Here is a 21199-nt window from a genome sequence, read left to right on the forward strand (position 1 = left end):
AAATACACTTTTCAAACTCGAGAAGGCCAGCAAACATGGATATCGATATACAGGCTTATGATTACATTATAGAAAGTAAGAAAACATTGAACACCTACCGTTCAAGCGGGGATCTTGTGTCAGCTACATTAAGAAGACCAAAGTCAGTAATCACGATACGATGCTTCTCTACGAAAATATTCTTTGAATTTAAGTCTTTGTGTACAATGCCTCGAGCGTGTAGGTAGCCCATTCCCTGAAGAGCAATGTTTAGAAAACACGATGAGCATTACAAATAAATACAGTACTTTCGCTAACAGTGATCTTAATCTTTGTATAATTCATACACAGATACATTTAAATGAGCTTATTATAAAATAAGTTTGATATTATTGTACCCCTTTACAGATTATAGGTCTTTCCCCCTCTACTGCTCTAACATAAAAGTCATTAAATGGCAAGAGAGCCGAGTTTGTTTTTTAATTTTTTTACCAACCTTCTTTAAAATTTTTAGGAAAGCATTAAAGAGGAGATCATTTATTGGTCTTTCAAAAGTCAAAGCTTTCTCTGATACAGCTACAGATAAACGATAAAAAAATTTAAAAGCAAACAGTATATCCCACCTGTGCTACTTGAGTAATGATTGTGATTATCCTGTTATTGTCAAAAGTATTGTTTTGCTCGTGTATATGTTGGTGTAGAGTTAAACCCTTGCATAAGCTACAACAAAAAATGACGTCAGATCAGTCATCGAAAACACCACATTGCTATTTATAAAGAATTCTTTGGCGGCCAAATGACTTCGAGAACTTGATAAAATCTTGTGAAAACTTCATAGAAATATCTGTGGTTTAAATTCAAAGAGAAAAGATTAAAAACAGTCTTTTGCATATAAAATTTTAGAAATTTTGTATCTCAGATGCCGCGAAGCAAAAATAGGTATTCACCTTGGCACAAAAAGGATGGCTGTACTATTGGACAAACGATAAGAAAAAATAAACTTTCTTGAATTATCTACTGCACAAAGACCTTCTTTTTCTAACACAAGTATCGTAGACTCTAAGCCGTGCCACAAAGACAGACCGCATCTACAATGTCATCAAAAAAGTTAGTGGATCGTATCTCACAACTCATTATTTGGAGATGTCGTCATAAATTTAAAGGCTTGCCAAAAATATCAAGTGTATAAGTACTGTTATTACTCATTCGTGTTATTTCAACACACCTTGTAACTATTGCCAATGTAGGAGGCTCCATGCAAGCTCCCATAAAAAGAATTAGATTTTCATGTCGTGTTTTTCTAAATGTTTGTACCTGGAAACGAATTTTATAATAAAGAATGAATTTTTTAATAAAACAATCGATATTTTAATTAAAAATTATTAATAAAACAAGTAAAAAATACCTAGAGGAAACAAAACAGCATTATTCGCAAAAAAATAAGAGCAACAAAGATTTATACCAAAAAGGCACCAATAAATGTGGATAAATGATATCAATGGATTATGTAGGGACAGCAATGGAAATTGTAATAGTTGTTTGCCTTTTTGGAAATATAACTGAGATACCTCGTGTTCTGATGAAAGAGATGTTCGTTTATTGACTTTTTATTGCGATAAAACCTTGGCACATTGACAGCTTAAAACCAACCAACAACATACCCAAAAAGACTGACGTTCGATTCTTTAATAACAAACCTCTAATTTCTCTGGAATAATTTGAATAAATTGCTCAAGCCTGAAATTTTTCACGAACTTTTGCGGACCCAATTGCCGTTAATTCGTTTATTTTGGTTGATTCAAGCAGAAGTTTCTTACAAGGGTAATGTCGCTTTCCAGTAATACTTGTTATGGGTAAATACTGCAAGTAATATTGTATTATATCATGCCATTCACAGCTGTAAAGCGATTAGACTGTCTTAAAACCTCCTGTACGTAACTAAGCCAATTATGTTAAACAAGAGAAATCCGATATAACTTCTACCTCGTTGCATTACCAAAAAAAGCATGCAGAAACTGCTGGTCTCCTGCTAGCATTCTTCCAGCTAGCAAGTCTGAAAAAACTACTACATGCATATAAATTCGGTTCTTCCAAAAAGTTTTCCCAGCTGTTTGAGTCTACATAAGAAATTTGGACGCATTTTGATTCAAAAATGTAATGCAAAGACTTATTCATATAAATGATTTATAAGAAACGACGAACTTTGAGGTCCTTAAAAGCAGTAAACAAGTAAATCAGACGACAAAGCATCATTACAAAGAAAGAATTTTTCAAAAAGAACTGCCTAAAATCAATTTTTTTGACAAAACAGCAGCATGATTACAGAACCTCTCCTCCAGCGTTCGAGGGTTCGATTTGCGATTTAGGGAAAAGACAGCATTTGACAAATTTCTGAAAAAGTTAACATCATTTTGAAAGCAAAGACGTGGCATCTAAACAAGCCAGAGCAACGTTTGGTCAAAGTCATGTCTTTATAAAAAAACCTTTGGAAGTATCGAGTCTCGAAAATACATTGCTGAAAATTTCCGTTTGCTCACGCCCAAAACAATGCATATTTTCTTTGGTTCGACGTTACGCAATTAGTGAAGGAGGGGTGCACAACTGTGATGCATCATCTGCAATATAGCTAAAAGTGCGTCTACCTTGTACTTGAATGCTGATTTTTCTTTTTCGCTTGGGTTTTCCACATATAGGATTTTTACAGCTACTTCGCCATGCCAGCGCGCTCTACAAATAAATATACAAGAAGAGTATAAATACAGTTATAAAAGCAAGAACACCTATAATTCCTCTAAGCATTCAAATCCATAGGTTAAAATAATCGAAGGCTGAATTTTTCGAAGCATCTTTAAAACTTCAATATTTCCTTTCATCCTCAAAAAGAACCATTTTTTTTCTATCTGCCCTTGTCTAATCTTGTATTCAAAACAATGACACTTATAGCAAATTCTCGAAATCAAACATATCCGTTGGCTAGAAGCCGATGGGTTAGGCACTTGGGAAGACATTTTTGATATTTGAATTAACCATTGCAACATAAGGCAAAATTTCTTCTTAAAAACACAACAAAAAGACATAGCATATTATGCTTTCCAGTACAAGATTCAAATTTCCTTCCTGAAAGATTTTTGATAACATGTGAAATGATATGCTCTGATTGAATTCATGCAAAATTCTTTTAGGCGAGTAGTGTATTTGAGTAAGTTTTGGATTGATTCAGAAAATTATGATAAGGAATGCGATAATAACGGATGCTTCTTTCCAAATCCTGCAAAAATGACAAGGCAGAAAGAGCTTCTTCAGTTGTCTTACTTGTAGACTTCTCCCATCCTTCCTCTTCCGATAAGTTCTTCAAGCTCGATATCAGAAAAGGGGATTACCCATTCTGACATAAGACTACCACGTTCCTAAAAAATACAGATTACATAAACTAATACATTGTACGCAAAAAAGTGCGATGGTATGTTTGCGATGATTGAGCCCTAATCCCACCCCCACCCCCCCCCCCCTGGAATAAAGAGCTTAAAAGCCGAGTAAAAATGGTACAAAGAAATGTTGCACCCTTTTCAACTTGTGAATATAAGCAAAAATTATATCTAACTTAAATCAAAGTGGGATCTCCTTGAAACACGTCGGCAATTTTTTCACCTGGAATTTGTGCACTAAACGTTTCAGGTTGATTTGAAACTCGCACATTCGTGAAAAACAGAGAGCTACAAGAATGTCTACCACTAGAAAGATTGTTCCAAGGTTTCTATGCTTTAAGTTCACTTTCTTATTTTACACAACATTGCTTTATAACGTTATTTGAATAGATAACCATATACAAATGAATCAAAGTAACTAATATACCTATTTCACTTAATGCGCAATCAGTCCCCTCCCGGGGGGGGGGTCCGGCAGGTTTGAGGGTCGTACCAAATTGCTACCAAATGGCCTAATCTAGATAGGCCATTTAACACTTCCTCTAATTTAAGTAGTCACTACCTTAAGGGGTACTTCTAACTGTCTAGGGGGTACCCCTATCAGGCCTGGATGGGAATACCCCTTTCGGGAATCAGTCCTTTTGCAATGCAAAAAGTACAAATTAACGATGACACAGTGCAATACAAGTTTCATTTAATAAAATGCAACGATGTTACGCAGAAGCATAACCAACATTGAAAGAAATTGCGATTGACATATTGGATTGTCATAAACTGCAGCGTAGCAGTGCTTAAGGCGATGAGGTGCATAGCTACATCGCGCTGTGCAACACAGTCAAGACAAGGTCTCTATAATGTCACACTAGGCCAGAAAAGGGCAGGGCATTGAAACAGATCCTGTAAATAACAGGGTGAAATCTGTATTGCCGTTAGGGAACATGTTGTGCGAGAGCGTGCTAGGTTTCTCATAAAAACGATCTCATATCAATGATCCATTGTAAAAAACTGTAATAGCCTGAGTTGTAGAAATAACAAAGCTACTTACCGTTGGTGAAAGAATTATCAGCAGGTCATTTGCTTTTATTTCTTTCAAAATTACTGTTATTTTGAAAGCTAAAGCATGTTTAATATTAACTGTAAGAATTTTTGGTTTAAACATGAATAAAATCATACCAATTAGGTTTGAAACTAAGTTGAAAGAATATTTGGACATCGAGGTGTCAAATTTGATCAGCGTGACGGATTGAAATTAAATTGCTATTTAGGATTGAAAACGAATGGAACTTAATTAACTTTTAACTTCACAAAGGAGCAATGACAGTCTTGAATACAAAAACAGCAAAAATAAACAGAAATTTTACTTTGCATAGACCACAAGAAGCAAAAAGTCGGAGTTGAATTTAAACACAAAAATGGCATTCCGTTGGCAAAATGGGAGGGGGGGGGTTGCCTTTTTACATCCAAGATAGCTGTCATCGTTCCCAAGAAGGCTAGCAGTGACTATGATTAATTTATCTTCATACATATCGACTATAGTTAGAATCTATTTGGTTTCCAATTAAGATACAGATGAAAAACATAACACTTTTTAAAATATTTGGATGGTTTTTCTAGGTGGTTATGTTAGAGATGGGCCTTAGGGCCTAAAGCGAAACCCCAACAAGAGATAAATAGGGTTTTAGCAACAGGGGGATGTAAGATTAAGCTTGTTGATTTTATTTTTGAAAAAAGACAGTCTATTATATTCTTGGAAACAGGAAGAGCGTTCTAAAATCTATAAGATCTGAGAAGAAAGGATGAGTTGGAGACAAGAGTTCGTGTGAACTCGACAAGGTTATTTAATAATTTTTTGTAAAAAGGTGAATTATGTTGTTTAATAATTGTCACATCATTTAATGAATATTGCTTTTCTTAATACTTACGTGCATATTCATAAGCATATCCAATTTTTCTTCCTTTGTTAAAGGCTCATCCTGTCAATGGTATTCAGATTGCAAATTTGCTTTAGTTTACGCATTTAAAGATTTAAGTTCCATTTACATAATTTAATAAACATTTACTATTTTTATGATATGGCCTCATAGCATTTCTATTGCGTGGATCTGTCGTTGAAGCAAAAGAGGCTTAGCTTTAATGCAGTGTAAGTTAAAACAGCAACACTCTTGCAATTATACTTTGCGGTCCTTAGCAAAAGTCTCTTTTCAGAATATCAAAGATTCCTCAAACACCTGAGGATTTTTTGGGCATCATATTTTTAATATCACAAACTATCTCAGAGAATTTTAAAAGACGTTTTAAAAAACAGTGTAGATATGTCCCGGGGCAACAAATGTTTTGTTTTCAATATTTACAACTAATTTTGCTTGAAAATCAGATGATAAAATCTGCTATATTTCTTTCAACACTCAAATTTTTGATTAACACCTGCCTAGGTATTTTTGGTTCACTGTTCAGTCTTAATCTCCGGCGTAGTTCAAACACTAAACAGTGATCACATTATTAACTTTGTTATCTCTTATCTATTTTATCTATAAGCATTGCTTACATTGCATAAATTTTACATTCCTTTTTTAAACTGTCAACTAAAATCACTTTATAACTTTGAAAGCATTGAATTCTATCGACAAAGTTGAAATTTCTCATTAAACTTTTATATATTTAACAGCATAACAGTTAATAATGATATTCAGATTATTTTCAATAAACCTGATTTTATGGGGACACATATTTTGATCAAGACCATCCAGTGTTGATAATGAGACGCGATATCTTATCAATTCGTATGAATCCAATACATACATTGTTTTCAATTTATAATAGGGTTTAGCTTTTCAATCTGGCCATTAATAATGAAACTTTTAATAATGATACGCAACTTGGTAGGGTCTTTAGAGCCAAGATTGATTTTACATTGAAAAACAAGAAAACATTGAAGTTACAAATTATAACAAAATAATTGCTTTAGAAGTTGTATGATTAAAGAATCATAACAATAATCGGCAAATCTCTTTATGATTTCAGCAGCCATTAAAGATAAAACATTAACAAATTAAAGATAAAACAATGATAACGATCCAGTATTAAATTGTGGCATAAAACATACCCCTCGTGGTCTGATTCTATGTGGAATTATATCCGATATCTGACTATCTAAGTTATCAATGGCAAAATCATCTGTCTCGGATATTGTCTGAAGATAAAAAAGGAATGAGTTTGCATTGGAAGATGCTACATTCTGTAGGTGTCTGCCTCATCCTGCTTTGTGCTATATTCTTTAGTAAATATTGCTTAGCATTTAGAAATATCAACAAAATACAACATGAAAAAAATATCTTTCCTATAGCAACTGGGAAAGTATTATTCTCTTATAATTAGAAATCCTGGTTCATAATATTCCACATTAGTGATATGGCAGTTTTGCAAACAGGATTATAGACGAAAACTGCACTAGCAGAACTGAAAAAATACAAGAATATACATCGAAAGCTAAAACCAAAGAACCAAAGTAAATTAAAGCTCGGCTAGTAGTATTTTCAACAAGTAAAGTTTGTGGTTATTTGGCAGGGTAGAATAACATATGATGAGAGAGAATCTGGACCCCAAACTTAAACCATCAAAGGATAAAAACCTTGTGAAATAGACTATAAAGGGCAGGAAGATAAACTAAGTATTCACCGATTCAGTGCTCTTTGTACCACTGCTAGACTTGGAATATGAACTGCCTTCTGTTTGTACCATTGTATCCATTGACATGTTGCTAAGTAGGTAAAAGAAAAACATTATTCAACTGTAGCGTAATAAAAAGTGGCACGGAAAGGCAAAGCATGGCAGTTTAAGATGGTCAATTAAAACTGTCAATCAGTTTGAGCCAAAATACTTTAAAGAAAAGCTGCAAGGCCTAGACAAAAGTCAATGTATAGCGTCCGGCTTACCAAGACACAATTGCGATCCAAATGTTCAAATAAAACTAAGAGACTGTGAATCATGAAATTAATTTGAATTATTTTCAACTTAACAAGGTTATTTTATGGTTTAAGACGAAGTGGTTGATTTCGGAAGTTATTTCAAGGACACTCTAGCTCAAAGTTATTTCGAGCAAGCAATTCAAGGCAACATAGCAGTGTCATCAAATTGACCAATCTTTGTTAAGTTTTTTTCTCGGGAAGTAGCAAATTTAAGGCCTAATAACTTAACGGATAACTAGAATTCAGCAAGAAAAATTATTTGACTATATGACACGCAACAGAATATCTTCTAAGTAAGTAAAAATGGAAACAATTTTTTGCTGGAGAGGCCCATTAAGACATAGGGTATATCTATTGACATCAATGTGATTTCCGTTGAGAAAACAAGAGTTATTTCTACTGAATTCTTAGAAAAGATCATATCTACCTTCTCATTGTTCCTGTTAGTGTGCTTGTTTCAGTTTCTGTTGTGCTGTTGATCAAGTCAATCTCTGGAGTGTCATCTCCTGTGTAAAAAAGAAGCTAGATTGATATGGAAGAATCGACGAAATGAAAAATGAAAAGGACGAAAACCATCTTTTTATGGGTATTATAACCAATTTTACAGACGATAAACTGATAAAGTAGAGTCCTATGGACGATATGGACGACAACGTAGGGGAAGTGCGTGTTAATGGCAACAAATGCCATGGACGTTGAGACGAGGATTTGTAGTAAGGCAGCAAGTGAGTATCTGAATCATACAAAGATCGAGCCAGGGTTGTATTTCCGTAGCTTTCAGCTCCTCAATAAAATGCTCTAATTCCATGACAATTTGCCCTCATGCTGATTGATACATGATTGATAAAACTAACTAACTGCAGTGTGATTCGAAAAGGGACCTTCGGATGTAAACAAATAGTCAAATTTAGATCAATGTATCTGCCCGATATATGCAGCACATAATTAAAATTCAACTGGACTTTGAGGTAGGTACATTTGCATGATGGTAAAAAACAGATATCCAGCTTGACAAAATGAGCAAAAGTTTAGCGAAAAATAACATAAGCTATCGCAATCATTTTGTTCCAGATTTAGAAACGGGGAGATCCTTTCTTGGGTTACTGGCAAAAACAACGCAAATAAATTAAGCAACCCATAACTGTCGCAAACGCCTAGAGCCTCTAACGAGCTTCCAAACATAAAATGAAGAACGATTATCGCTACAAACAGGCACAAAACACAACTGAGAGTAAAAATGTCATTTGACACCAAGGATCAACAAAATCTAAACTCAAGTAATACAGTCACTGAAACGACTGAAATTACTTGTTGAAAGGCTAAGGGGATCATACGTCAACTTTCTCTAAAATCAACAACTGCTCTGTTACACCACTAATTTCTTTCCAAAAACTGACTGTTTCGTTTGCCGCTTAATATAGGATCAAATTCAGTCCAATAACATTAAGATTAAAGAACATAAGATCAGTCCAACAATGAATATCATGACAATGATAATAACATTGCATATCAAGGAATATGAGTTGCAAATAAAAGTAATTACCTGGAAAAAAGAAATTTTCATTGGTCGCTGAAGGTGTCATGTAATATGGGACATTATGCATATTTGCTGTGTCACTAGGTGAGTCGGTCACTGCGGGAGACGATGGATCAGACGATGCAGACGAGGTTGTAGAGCATGAATCACCAGAATGAGACATATTACTGGTGGTGTAATATTTGTCACTGTAGATCCTGTTCCTCTGGTCGACTGCATGGGTGGCCAAATCACCATGACTACGATTGGGGGTAAGGCGTCTTGGGGTATCCTTGTCGACCTGGAGAAGGATGCTGGATGGATCTGATACTGTCCTTTTCATGTTAGGAAGGGTGTGAAACTTGAATGCTAAAAGATACAAAGGACCCATCGTCAAGTTTGATTTACGTTTTGAAACTTGAAAAGTACCTACAACCTTGATAACTTAGACCTCCAAACTCTTGCATAAGTTGTCCAAAATCAATCTCTTTCCTCCATCCCCAATCAAAATATGCATTTCAATGCCAGAGATATCAATAGTGAACCGGGGGACGGTGTGCCAAATCTCAAACTTTTCCGTCGAGGATTATAACTTGTTTGAAATTTGCTATTTCGAAACTTAAATTTTGGTCATTGGTTATGTGGTGCTAAGTTTAAGCAATGTGCTATAAGAATGATTTCAGTTTACCTAGGTTTTATCACGTTGTGTCATGTCAAATTATGTCTCGTCTCGTCTTGCTATTTCATACTTTGTTATCCCGATTCATACTTCATCATGTCATGTCATGTCATGTCATGTCATGTCATGTCATGTCATGTCATGTCATGTCATGTCATGTCATGTCATGTCATGTCATGTCATGTCATGTCATGTCATGTCATGTCATGTCATGTCATGTCATGTCATGTCATGTCATGTCATGTCATGTCATGTCACGTCACGTCATGTCATGTCAGAATGGCATTCATTTCATGTCCCTTAAGGCCCGGCTGTTAGGCAAATTTAGATCCGGTCCTGCCAAGTCACGTCACGTTATTTTGGGGTAGTGCATTGGCTGTTTCTTACGGATTCCGGCAAAATACTGCAGCTGCTTGGATCATATAAGCGATAGCAGTACGGAAGGTTATATAAATTTAATAATACAATTAAACATTTAATATAATAGACAATCGCCACTGCTTTAGACTCACCATCACCACCAGAATCACGCAATGCATCGATAAAGATTTTCTCTAAAGCAGGGGGGAGACCACAAGACGGAGGTGCTTTGCGAGAGCATTTCTTGTGACATTTAAATCTATAAGGAAATTTGAAACTATGTTAATTAATAGTTATGAAACGTTTAAGAAACAAAACTTAAAAATACACCACACAAGTTAAAAATTGATAAGAGAAATGTTTGATACGAGACCCATTTGGCTTTTTATGCTCATTGGATCAAAAAGCTGCTTTGCTGGCTGGCTAACAACATCATAGCTTAAAACATTTTCTCTGAAATCTACAGCCGGTTTTTATCTTTTAAACATAGAGAGGCTAATCATACTGCATTATAAAGCGGTAATATCTTGTAAAAACCACACAAATCCTGTAAAATCCCGAAAAAATCTTGTAAAGACTTAAATTCCTGAAGACTTAGCTCTAAAGGAATATTAGTCATCTATAGTAAAAAAATTACGAACTGGTTGGAAAAGCATACCCGCATTCTTTGCATTTGACACCAACGAACATCAAACGATGACAGTATTCGCATGTCAGTGAGATTAAGAAGGTTTTTGCAGAAAACAAATGCTTGATTGAATGCCCCATTCCATAGCGAGGAAGTAGTCGTGTAGGTGTTCGTGGTGACTGAGAAACAGAATCTAGAAATCAAATAAGTCCGAATGAAATTTTTTGCAAGTGGAAATTCAGATATCAAAGCAAGACATCAACAACTCTGCTGGCCATCTGTTCGTGAATAACAAACGCTGAGGGTTACCATTAAGATAATAAGACCTTGGGTATTTTTATGCAAAGTGGAACCTCTAACAGTGGCCACTTTTGGGAACCAAGCTCAGTGGTCGTTGTTTTAGTGGACACCACAAAAATGGCGGAGAAGGTGAGAGGGGTGATTAAAGCGATTGATACTGGAAAAGGGGGAGGGGTGATAAAAGCAATTGATACTTGAAGAGGGGGAGGGGTGATCAAAGCGATTGATACTCGAAAAGGGGGAGGGGTGATCAAAGCAATTGATACTTGAAGAGGGGGGAGGGGAGATTAAAACTATTTATTCTCTTGTTTTACTTACAAACATTACAAATTCATGTAGTTAATGTAAAACCAAGTTTCACTAAACACAGATCAATTGTAGGGGTGGATTAGGACTTTAAATGCATGTGATGTATGAAGCAAAGGACATGGAAAGGGTATACAGTGGGTGGAAAAAACTATCAACAAAATAAATTTGCTAGCTAATGACCTCGCCATAAGTTTGAAAAAAATTACTGATTTTTTATAAAAATACATACTGTCTAAATGGAAACTAACTTTCTGGTTTTTTCTTTCTTTGTGAAAGGTTATCATCAAAGATAACAAGATGCCAAAAGAGTCGACAGAAACATCACTCTAATAAACACGCATATTACCACATCAAATTGCCTATTTGATTGTGACCTTGAATGATTTGACTCTTTTTATGCCCAGCTTTTTGGAATAGGGAACTTAACCTCTTCACGCGATAAAGGGCCTACCAAATTGTCAAAAAATGTACGATAGTATGAAGCTTGGGTTTACTTACGAGAGCTCGATGGGCAGTCATAATCCCTAGATGAAGACTCGAACCCATTCGTATTTGTCACTGTCAAATTCAATGGTCTGGGCTTTGATCCTGGTCCTTTGCCAGTTGATCCAATCGTATGACCACTACCACTACTACTGCAGCTATCCAAATGCACCCTCTGACCTGGAACGAATCGTATATGAGATTGACACGAGACTCTGTATGAGATTTTACTAAAAGAAATACAATATAAAAGACAATCCTCGTGGAAATATTTGTAAAAATTCATCGTACCCGTTTATTTTGAAGGTAAGCAACGAATTTCCTGTCGCATGTACTGTAAGTTTGACAAAAAACCGATTAAGGAGTCTTACAAAGTAGAAAGTTTTAACCTAGGCGAAAACAAACTTCAAAGCTAATTCAATCTGGATGAGCCTGGAAGAAAATTTTATAATATTTGCTACATTTTCAAGCAATTTTGATCAAAGTTACAAGATGAGAATGAAGACTGTTGCGTAAAGATACAATTTTGTTTAGCTTTCTTTTAGTATAAGGAAATGCGTTTGCCTAGCAAAGTGACGTCATAGATACTCTGAATTTTAAATGAGTCACTATGACTTCATAGGTGTAAGGACCCATTAACAACCCTTCTACTAAGGCCTTGATTTATGTTAAGATGAAAAATTTGGCCAAGTGAAAGAATGAAAAACTATGAAAATGCATAGCTAGAATGTTGTTTTCCTGCAGCTATCAATATCTAAATCCTACAATAAAAAACATTAATTTGCTAGATTTAATCTTTCTACTTTCGAACAACATTTTTCGCAAGATTTCGGTGTAGCATAATACACAAAGATAACCAGAAACAGAGAAAACTTTCAAACTTCTCAAAGATTATGCGGCAAAACGGAAAAGGTTCCTTTAAAGAAGATATATTGAGCAATGCATCCACTTCGGTAAACGAGAACTGCTGCAGGGCGGTATCTTTACGGACAGGCAGTTACTTTATTGCCGTATGTCTTATTCTCATCTCTGACGGCAGAATCGTGTAGCACAACATAGTCTATGAATGAAATCGATCAACCGACAAACATTAATTTGGCTAATTTCATGCTAGTAAAAGCTTTTCTACAACTGCGCTGTGAATCATTAATATGAGATAGATCCCAAACAAGAACTACCATATGTCAGAATACATGTGCAATTGGAAAACCAAAAGTCGCAAATAAAGCTTCCATTTCTCATCGTTTATGCGGCAAAAGATACTGCAATGCCTGGCAAAATTACTAGGATCACAAAACGGCTTGAGTCTTGGCTGTATATTTTCTTTTTTCCAGAAGGTCACCGCTTAAACATTACCATTACTGTTTTTACATTCCAAAAAACTCAGATGAATCATTTCTGATAATGCATTTATTTTCTTGCACCAATAAAATCAAACTATTAAAACGGAGGTCGATCAGACTATTGTGTTATCTTCAAAAGTATCTAGCAAGAAAGATAATTCCTTTCAAACATAAAAAATTCATTGGATAAGAGTTTCGTTTTCAAAACTTCCCCAAAGAAAGGGAGGAAAGAAATGTTTTTCTGGGAACAATGTTTGAGTTTTTATCCTTTCCAAAGTTTTCAAACCTTGTATGGTCAAAACATTTGCAATACAGGCACAAAACATAAAAAGTTTTATCCAGCTTAAAAATATGGGTGAAAATCATAATGTGAGTTCTAAACAAGTCGTACAATGAATTTTTAATAATTTTCTAAAAACTTGACGTTATCCTTAGAAAACTTTAACAAAACTTAAGTAAATTAATACCCTACCTATATTTGCTTCATCAGATTTGCTTCTAGTAATTGACACATCATTTGTTGCAAAAAGTACTGGACTTGGAGGAATCGATAGGCTTCCATAACGCATGCTACTTGGCAGACTAAGGGCTTTGTTTTTGTGTATCACTTCATCATCATAACCACCTCCATAGATATCACTTTCTCGACCGAGGCCATCTGATTCTGAGGCAGTTGTGCCCCACGATTCCCAAACAAGATCGTTGGCTTTTTCTCCATTTCTGAGACGATCTATACACAAATGACACCATTTACAATTGTCAATTAATAAACACTTTTTTATAAAAAAAACCAAATCGAAGAAATTCAACCTGCAAAAGTTAAATAGTGTTGGAAATTTTTCAATTTTAATGTTACACTCTTCTGAGTTGAACTCAAAGCGTTTGGTCTAGCATGGTTGTTCAAGATTACAAACACTAACGTGACTATTATAAAAATTCTTAAGATTTACATTTCAAACAAGGGCTATCATCTTTCTTTGGATACAGTTCTTGCAAGTTCAAAGTATTCTTGAAAAATCCATTAGGATATGCGAGTAGCTTAAAAGCCATTAAATCTTATGGAAATGTTTGCTTAGCAACTGTTACAGGTGCACGACTAAAAACAAAAACTAGGAAACACCTTTCATTATAAATCTTCTAATAAACCAGCTTAAATACTTCAATAGCCATTTAATCTTTTCATTTAAAATACTGTACAACATTAAAAGGTTGTCGAAATGGTTTTCCTTGCTATTAGAAATGAACTAGCCAAATAATTATTTCCCTCTGCTTTCAATACTACAGAAGCTGTGACAAAAACTATCTTCAAATATAGTAAGAGTTTGTGAAAGGTGACACTTTACAATAGCGGTTGAAACAGTCTTTAGTTGTATGAATCAGACTTGATGTAATGCTATATAAAAGCAACATTGGCTCCATACTGAAACAGCAAAAGGGTGACGGACAGTGGCTTAACGAACCAAAGTTACCATTGGTTAAGTAAACTAAGTGTCCCCAACCTTAAGGGCCCCAAGCAACAATGTATTCTTTGGTATTATACTGTGAAGCTGGTATTCTGTATGTGATAAACGAGTTAAGGAGGCCTGAGCCTGCATGATATCTCAGTCTAAACGGATGGAAAGTCTGCTGATTAGAATCTCAGGTAATGTTTACACAGCTTCACAACTGCTTATAATTGGCACCCCAGCTGCCACAGTTATGCCACTAGTCATGGAGCAAAGAATTTTTTTAGTCCTTATCAACAAATTTCATAAAGTTAGGAATCAATATTTTAGCAAATCATGTAGGAATTAAATCCATGCTTTTTTCTGGAAAAAAACAGAACCGATAGAACATACGGTCAATTTTTTTGTTCACTATTCATATGCCTTAAGTCTGTTCAATAAAATCAAATCTGTCTCAAAATTTTACCACACGGAACATTACCTGAATATGTTCTTAGAATTTTCAAGGCAGCTGTTAGCCGTTTGGCAGCACTGTATTGACTTTCTGTCAAGATTTCACCTTCCTCATCATCCTCATCTTCGTCATCATTATCATCATCATAATCATCATCAAAAATCAGACCCTTGAAGAAGCGTCTGATTCTTTCATCTGGCAAGGCACACAAATCGGGAAGGCTGTCACACGATTCAAGGATTTTCTATTGAAAAATATATCACAATTATCAAATAAAAAGAACAAATCCACATTTACTTGACAAGCTTAACAACAAAAGGTGTAAGGATACCCTTAGAAACAACTGGTCTATGAAATTGAGACAGGCGACTATCCAGCAAGCAGAATTTTGCATACCAATAATACATTTTAGCAAAAACAAGCAAATCTCATGAAAACACTATAACAAATTCGCTAAGGTGAGAAGAAAGTCAAACATCTCAGCCCTTTTGCTACAGGGGCAGACACGTTGGTGCTACTAATATTTTGTAATACATTACATTTGTGATACATTGGTGCTATTTTAATTAAAATGGACATTAGTTTTCAAGCTGTTAAACATTTTTCAAATAAAAATTGGTTAAAAAGCACCATCCTTAATGGCTAACACCCTTTTTCCTTTTAATAACGCTATAAGAGAAATGGTAATGACACTGTGGCTTAGTTGAAACATTTGATAACAAAGAAATCCTTGGATTAGCGTTCTCATTGAATAATCATGCCAAATGAGCACCAATTGAACAGTCAAAGAATCAATAAGCAACCTCCCAAGCTAGCACCCCTATTATCAATTTTGAATTGGACTGGTTTGTATTTTACTTGAATTGGGTAGGGGTAATATTTTAGCAAAGTATTCTTTGTGATGTGACTCTAAGATATTGAAACTGCCTTTATGTAATTATAGGTTACTCATCGACATTTTGTCAAATAGGTTAATGTATGTACTGAAAATTCTCTTTGAAGCCCCACTCTCAATTAAGCCCCCTCTCTCTTATAAGCCCCCTTCAAAGTGCTGAAAAACAAAACCCTGAGCACTTAAAAGAGAATTTAAAGTATGGGACAAAGAGATCTGCTTTTCTTGAAATAAGTGAGAGGCCTTGATCTCTATGATTAATAGAAAATGTTCTAGAACATTGTACATACTTATTTAAAATCTTTAGATGAGGATTGATTGGAATGTTTGTATTTGTATGAAATATCAATATTTTTGCACACTTTTTGCAGGCTACATGCTTAAAAATTTGTATTTGTTTCTACCTAGCATCCGAAGGTAGTTTTTAGGACACTGAGAAGCTTATGCTTATCAAGCAGTGTCCTGGTCCTTCCTCTCGATGTGACCACACCTCGTGATTCCTACGCCTGGAATTACAGAGAGCTGGCGACTCTCCTCACTCTGGGTGAAAGTTTGGTCATGCCAGGGACTCAAACCACAGACCCTTGGATCTGTAGTCAGCATCTCTAACAACTGAGTCTTCCTCGCACCTTGCTTAAAAATGCTCTAACCCTTTTAAAAATACTGCCCAAATTAGTGTGTGAAGATGTGGAGTTTTAAACGCCTTTGGGCTTCTATTCAAGGGTAGCTTCTAACCATTTTCAAGAAAATCTGGTAATTTAAGATAGGTCTGGCTACTAGTTAATGGAAACGTGAAAAATGTTAATCAAATTAGATAACATAATGTCATGACCATGACCCTCTATACTGAATGTTCTTTGAATAAAACTAAAAAAAACATACAAGTCTTAATTAGCTGTTTGAGTTGCCATTTTTAGCAACTGCTCTTGGAGTTTTTTAGAAACAAATAATTCTAAAAATAACCTGCTAAATTAAAGCTATTTGTGCATAGAACCAACCAATAAAAAACTTTTCAAGTGCAATACTCTAACAAGTGACATTTTTGCCAACAAACAAAATATATGCTTGCATTTTATCGTGCAAGTAAATGACATGCAAAGCAAAAGCCTAGGGTCATCAGTCTTTGTAATATGGAAATAGGTCGCATGCAGAGTTCCGCACGTCTTGACTACTTTACCCATGCCATGACGTGCGATGTGGACTGCTTTTTATCCATCGTTTCTCTTTCCTGTTGTCAAGAACTATAGGGTGCTGCTTTCAAGGAGACAATTTGTGTTGCAAACAGAACAGAAACCAAAGAAATTGGTGGAGAAATTGTTCTTGTTTTTCTTTAAAAATGTTAAATTAAATTATTTAAAAGTTTTCTAGAAAGTAATCATAGAATATTTTTGTAATCATTCAAAGATATGCAAAAAGTCCTTTGGTGGTATGAAGGTTGAAAAAAAAATTCAATTACTCATAGAAATTATCATGCATTGTCCAGAAATTACCATCAACATCACAGACTTCAGTATCATCGTTAACGTAGCGGATATCATAACGGATATTCTCAAAAAATATTTTACCACTTGATTGGTGTAACTTTCACGATTATATGGAATTCAGTGGACAATCAAATGAGAAGGAATGGGTAGAGGAGTGGCACAAAGGTCGAAATAAACACACTTTCTTTGAATGCAAAAACATGATTTTACAGCTCTTAATCTTAAAAATTGTTCGATAACGGTTAAAAAAATTAAAAAACAGTAGTCATCGCCTCTCCTTCCTCAGAGCTTTCTTTAGTTCCCTCCTCTTTCTCTAGCTTAGGTTTCTTCGATATACTGATAACATTATCAAGCTTTTGCTTTCTGCTCTTTGAAAGATCGAGCACTGTTGCCTTTTTCAAGATATTTTATCTTTTTTGTCAGTCCATATATTATCATTGATTGCAATACGAAGTCGCATCTCCATAAAACTGTATGGCATTCGTAGTTGTCTGATAATTCCGTTCTTTCCCCAACCAATATATGTCACCAGCTCAACTTCGTTTCCTTCACCATGATCACCAAAGAACAGACTAATCAGGTGAGCAGTGAAGGCAACTCTTGGATCAAACCTATAAATCGCTGAGTTTTGAGTGTTAATGAAGCACCAGGTGTTGATTGCAGATTGCTTCCCCTTGGCACCCCCTTGGTTAAATAACCGTTATGTTATAGGACCTTGTCGTAACTACTTTGTGATGCCATTGCTAAATCCGGTATGGGAGTGCTTTAACAACACCTTGGAAAACGACGGGAATGTCTTTGAATTTGGTGGCTTTGACTTACTGCTGCTTTAAAAGTCTTCCAAACATAAGCAATGTTTTATGGCAAATACTTTGTTTTGCGTATGTGATGATTTGCATGCCTTGGACAATTTGGGCGTGTGTGGAGGCATGCAATCGCATATTACAAAGACTGGGTCATGTAATACTCTAAAAAAGTATGTCCTTTTCAGAATAATTCAAAATATGTATATACATACCTCTTTAACATCACACTCTACATCAACAACTTGTAGAAATTGGTCCAATTTTGAATATTTTGAAACATCTTCTTTGGATGAGCTCAAGGCATCATGATTCTTATAAATTGTGGACAACTGCTTAGAAAACAGTTTCATCAATTTTCCCTGGAATGTTTTAAGAATATATTTTATCATGATCAAATTACAAATTACTAAGGCAGATGTTTTAAGTAAGAAAATAGAGGTGTTCTAACATTAAATTACTTGTCACTTTCTGTATGCATTCCTCTAACATCATTGCTCTACAGTGGCAGCAATATTAAAAATTCAAGTTAAAAGACTTTTGTTTGCAACCGCTGTAAAAGTCAGTTTACAGGATCATATTCAGGTAAAATTTCCATCATATTTACTTCACGTTTTTCATTTGATCACAAAATGTTATTGTAATCACAGCCTTACAAGTTGCTTGAAGTTGCACAAAGTTGCTTGGTCCTTTTTAATAGAGTACCAAAGTGATGACATCATAAAAATCTATTTTTAGAATTTCTTAATTTTGATCCAAGAACCTGAAAGAGCATCAAGACATACCATTACATATGCAAAAATCATTTAAAGGCATTGCGAATTGGCTGAGATATGACCAGTTGAGCACAGGCCCTTTCCTGATCAAACCTCTCTAATTTTGGTCTTGGTTCAAACTTTGTGAACCAGGCCAAAATAACAGTAATCCCTTAGCAAACATGAAATCTTTCATTGGCCATATCTCACCTAATTTGGAACATATCTAACTAATTTTGCATAATGAAAGGTATTTTATGCCGTTCTATCAGATTATGTGGCCAAATTTAAGAAATTTTAAAAATAGATTTTTGATGATGTCACACTTTGGTACTCTATTGCCTGTCAATTCATCATCACAGATATATCTTTACATTGCCATTTATTGCAAATAAAGTGATATCAAAGCTAATTTTTGTTTCTATAACTCTGTTGCCAGGCTTTACAAAGGAAAACACAAAGTCCTAATGAGACAGGTGCCTTTTCCCACTGAACCCTCTAGACACCATGCCCTATTGAAATTTTAAATACTTCTAGAATTTACATGCACCTGCTACCTTGAGCAATGGTAAAGATAATATTTGTCTGCTGGGTTAAGATTTTAACAATAATCCTATGAATATTGAGAATTCTTTAATAGTTTACAGGTAACTTCTACAGCACCTGCCCAGCTTAAAAGCTGTTAATAATTTTTGCTTGATGTGATATAAAATGAGTTTATGGGTAGAAAGCTTGTTCTTTGTTTCCTTATCTCTTTTAGCCTTGTAATAGAATTCAAGGGCTTCTAAATAAGGTTCATGGCTCCATTTTTTTTACTAAAATTGAAAATCTGAATCAATTTAGTAAGCTGAAATTAATGTAAAACTTGGAATAACAGATACTGTATCCAATGATTATAATTCTGCAAAAATTCATTTTCGAAAATGAGTTATTTCTTGAGTCATTTATACTCAAGTTAAAGTCAAAATGTCAGAAGATTAAATTCAAAATGTATCCAAATCTTCAAGAGAACAAAAGCTTCCCAAAGGCCAATAATTAATACATGTGTTTAGTCATAGTCAATAGAATAGGGACAATTCTGACTTTTGTATTTAGTTCATCAATGAAACTATTCGTGCTCGATTTCAAAACCCTGATCAGAGCGTTTTGATGTAGCTGTAAACGAAATTTAATTTAAAAAAAAAAACAACTGCACACGAACTTTGCCACAGCATCCACCATTTGCTGCATTTTTATAAAATCAAGAGTGAGCAGGCAATTAGGCTGTGGATAAGCGTCTACCACATCGAATGGTATTTGCACGTTATGAGCGGGTAGCCTAATTGCCGAATGAAAACAAATCAAAATTGGAACACACCTCAACAGTTCTTATTTCGTGCTGTATGAGACTTGAAGCAGAAGACTCTTCTCTCCGGAGACCTTCAAGTGATGTAATCCTCATATCGATCATTCTTTGCAACATGTGCAAGTCCTGCAGGACTGCTTCGGGAGAATCCATGTTTGACTACCTTTGATTTACAGGGTAAATGCAAAGAACCAGATCCTCTTTTGAAAAGAAGCGAATAAACTTGCTTTACGTAGAAACAGTGATAAACATCATTTCAATCTGGAATTTAAGACTTCAGTAGCAATCGGAATAAATTTGTTTCATTTCAAGTACAATCAAAATAATTTTCAGCAGACGCAGACCGTAGAACTCGACAGTTTTTAAACAGACATTCACACATAAACGAAAGCAACAAAAGTTTGCATTATATGATTTGAGAGCGAAACCTCTAAAGCGGAACTCTTGTATGCGGAGCAAGTTCCAAATGCCTCTTCAAACCAGCAAATCGGCAACAACCGGCCTAAGTTCGATGTGGTGCACACGCCTGCAGGCAGTTCGGCTGAGTCAATGCTGACTTATACATCCACTGCACAAACGAACAAAATATTTTCTCGTGTGCCTAGATTTTCAAATTCCAACAAGATTTATGAAATAACGAAGGTCTTGACATCTTTGGAGTTTATTTCATTTCATTTCCAAAACTCACCACAAAGTTTCATCGAAACGACCCTGAAAATTCAAGTCGCCCCTCAAAGAATGTTTATGTTGCGCACCTCAAAGAAGATCTGGGGAGAGAAGCGTCATTGCTCTAGAATGGCGGCAATTTTAAAATTTCAATTCAAAAGAGCTTCATTGGTCATATTCAAGATCATATTCAAGAAAACTCCCATCATTTTACTTTACATTTTACATGTGATCACAGAATTTTATCGTGTAAACGACCTTACAAGTTGATAGAAGCTACATGAAGCAGCAAGAGGGTACTCAACAATATGCTTTTCGGGAAAGCGAGAAATGTCATTATTTGTTAGCGAGATTTGGGAATCGATAAA

At 35.1% G+C, this 21199-nt stretch overlaps 1 protein-coding gene across 2 annotated transcripts in view; it reads right to left on the bottom strand.

Moving 5' to 3' along the window:
• Positions 1 to 20924, bottom strand: part of LOC135683126 (kinase suppressor of Ras 2) — a 35484-nt gene extending 14560 nt beyond the window's left edge. Inside the window, exons 1-17 of one of the 2 annotated variants that reach the window (XM_065198297.2) lie at positions 20178 to 20924; positions 18281 to 18427; positions 14914 to 15130; positions 13460 to 13717; positions 11660 to 11824; positions 10583 to 10745; positions 10077 to 10183; positions 8913 to 9254; positions 7797 to 7875; positions 7080 to 7161; positions 6508 to 6594; positions 5327 to 5377; positions 3292 to 3386; positions 2622 to 2706; positions 1205 to 1293; positions 603 to 699; positions 99 to 235 (exon numbers count right to left, since the gene is read on the bottom strand). In XM_065198297.2, coding sequence (XP_065054369.1) covers positions 99 to 235; positions 603 to 699; positions 1205 to 1293; positions 2622 to 2706; positions 3292 to 3386; positions 5327 to 5377; positions 6508 to 6594; positions 7080 to 7161; positions 7797 to 7875; positions 8913 to 9254; positions 10077 to 10183; positions 10583 to 10745; positions 11660 to 11824; positions 13460 to 13717; positions 14914 to 15130; positions 18281 to 18427; positions 20178 to 20318 — 2342 coding nt within the window. In that variant the 5' untranslated portion in view covers positions 20319 to 20924. The remainder of the gene's footprint in view (positions 1 to 98; positions 236 to 602; positions 700 to 1204; positions 1294 to 2621; positions 2707 to 3291; positions 3387 to 5326; positions 5378 to 6507; positions 6595 to 7079; positions 7162 to 7796; positions 7876 to 8912; positions 9255 to 10076; positions 10184 to 10582; positions 10746 to 11659; positions 11825 to 13459; positions 13718 to 14913; positions 15131 to 18280; positions 18428 to 20177) is intronic. The other variant, XM_065198298.2, reaches the window with a different exon arrangement.
• Positions 20925 to 21199: the final 275 nt, after the last annotated feature.

The sequence above is a fragment of the Rhopilema esculentum genome, chromosome 7 (assembly GCF_057945365.1).
Source record: "Rhopilema esculentum isolate cy_ngs chromosome 7, ASM5794536v1, whole genome shotgun sequence".
NCBI classification, from domain to species: Eukaryota; Metazoa; Cnidaria; class Scyphozoa; order Rhizostomeae; family Rhizostomatidae; genus Rhopilema; species Rhopilema esculentum.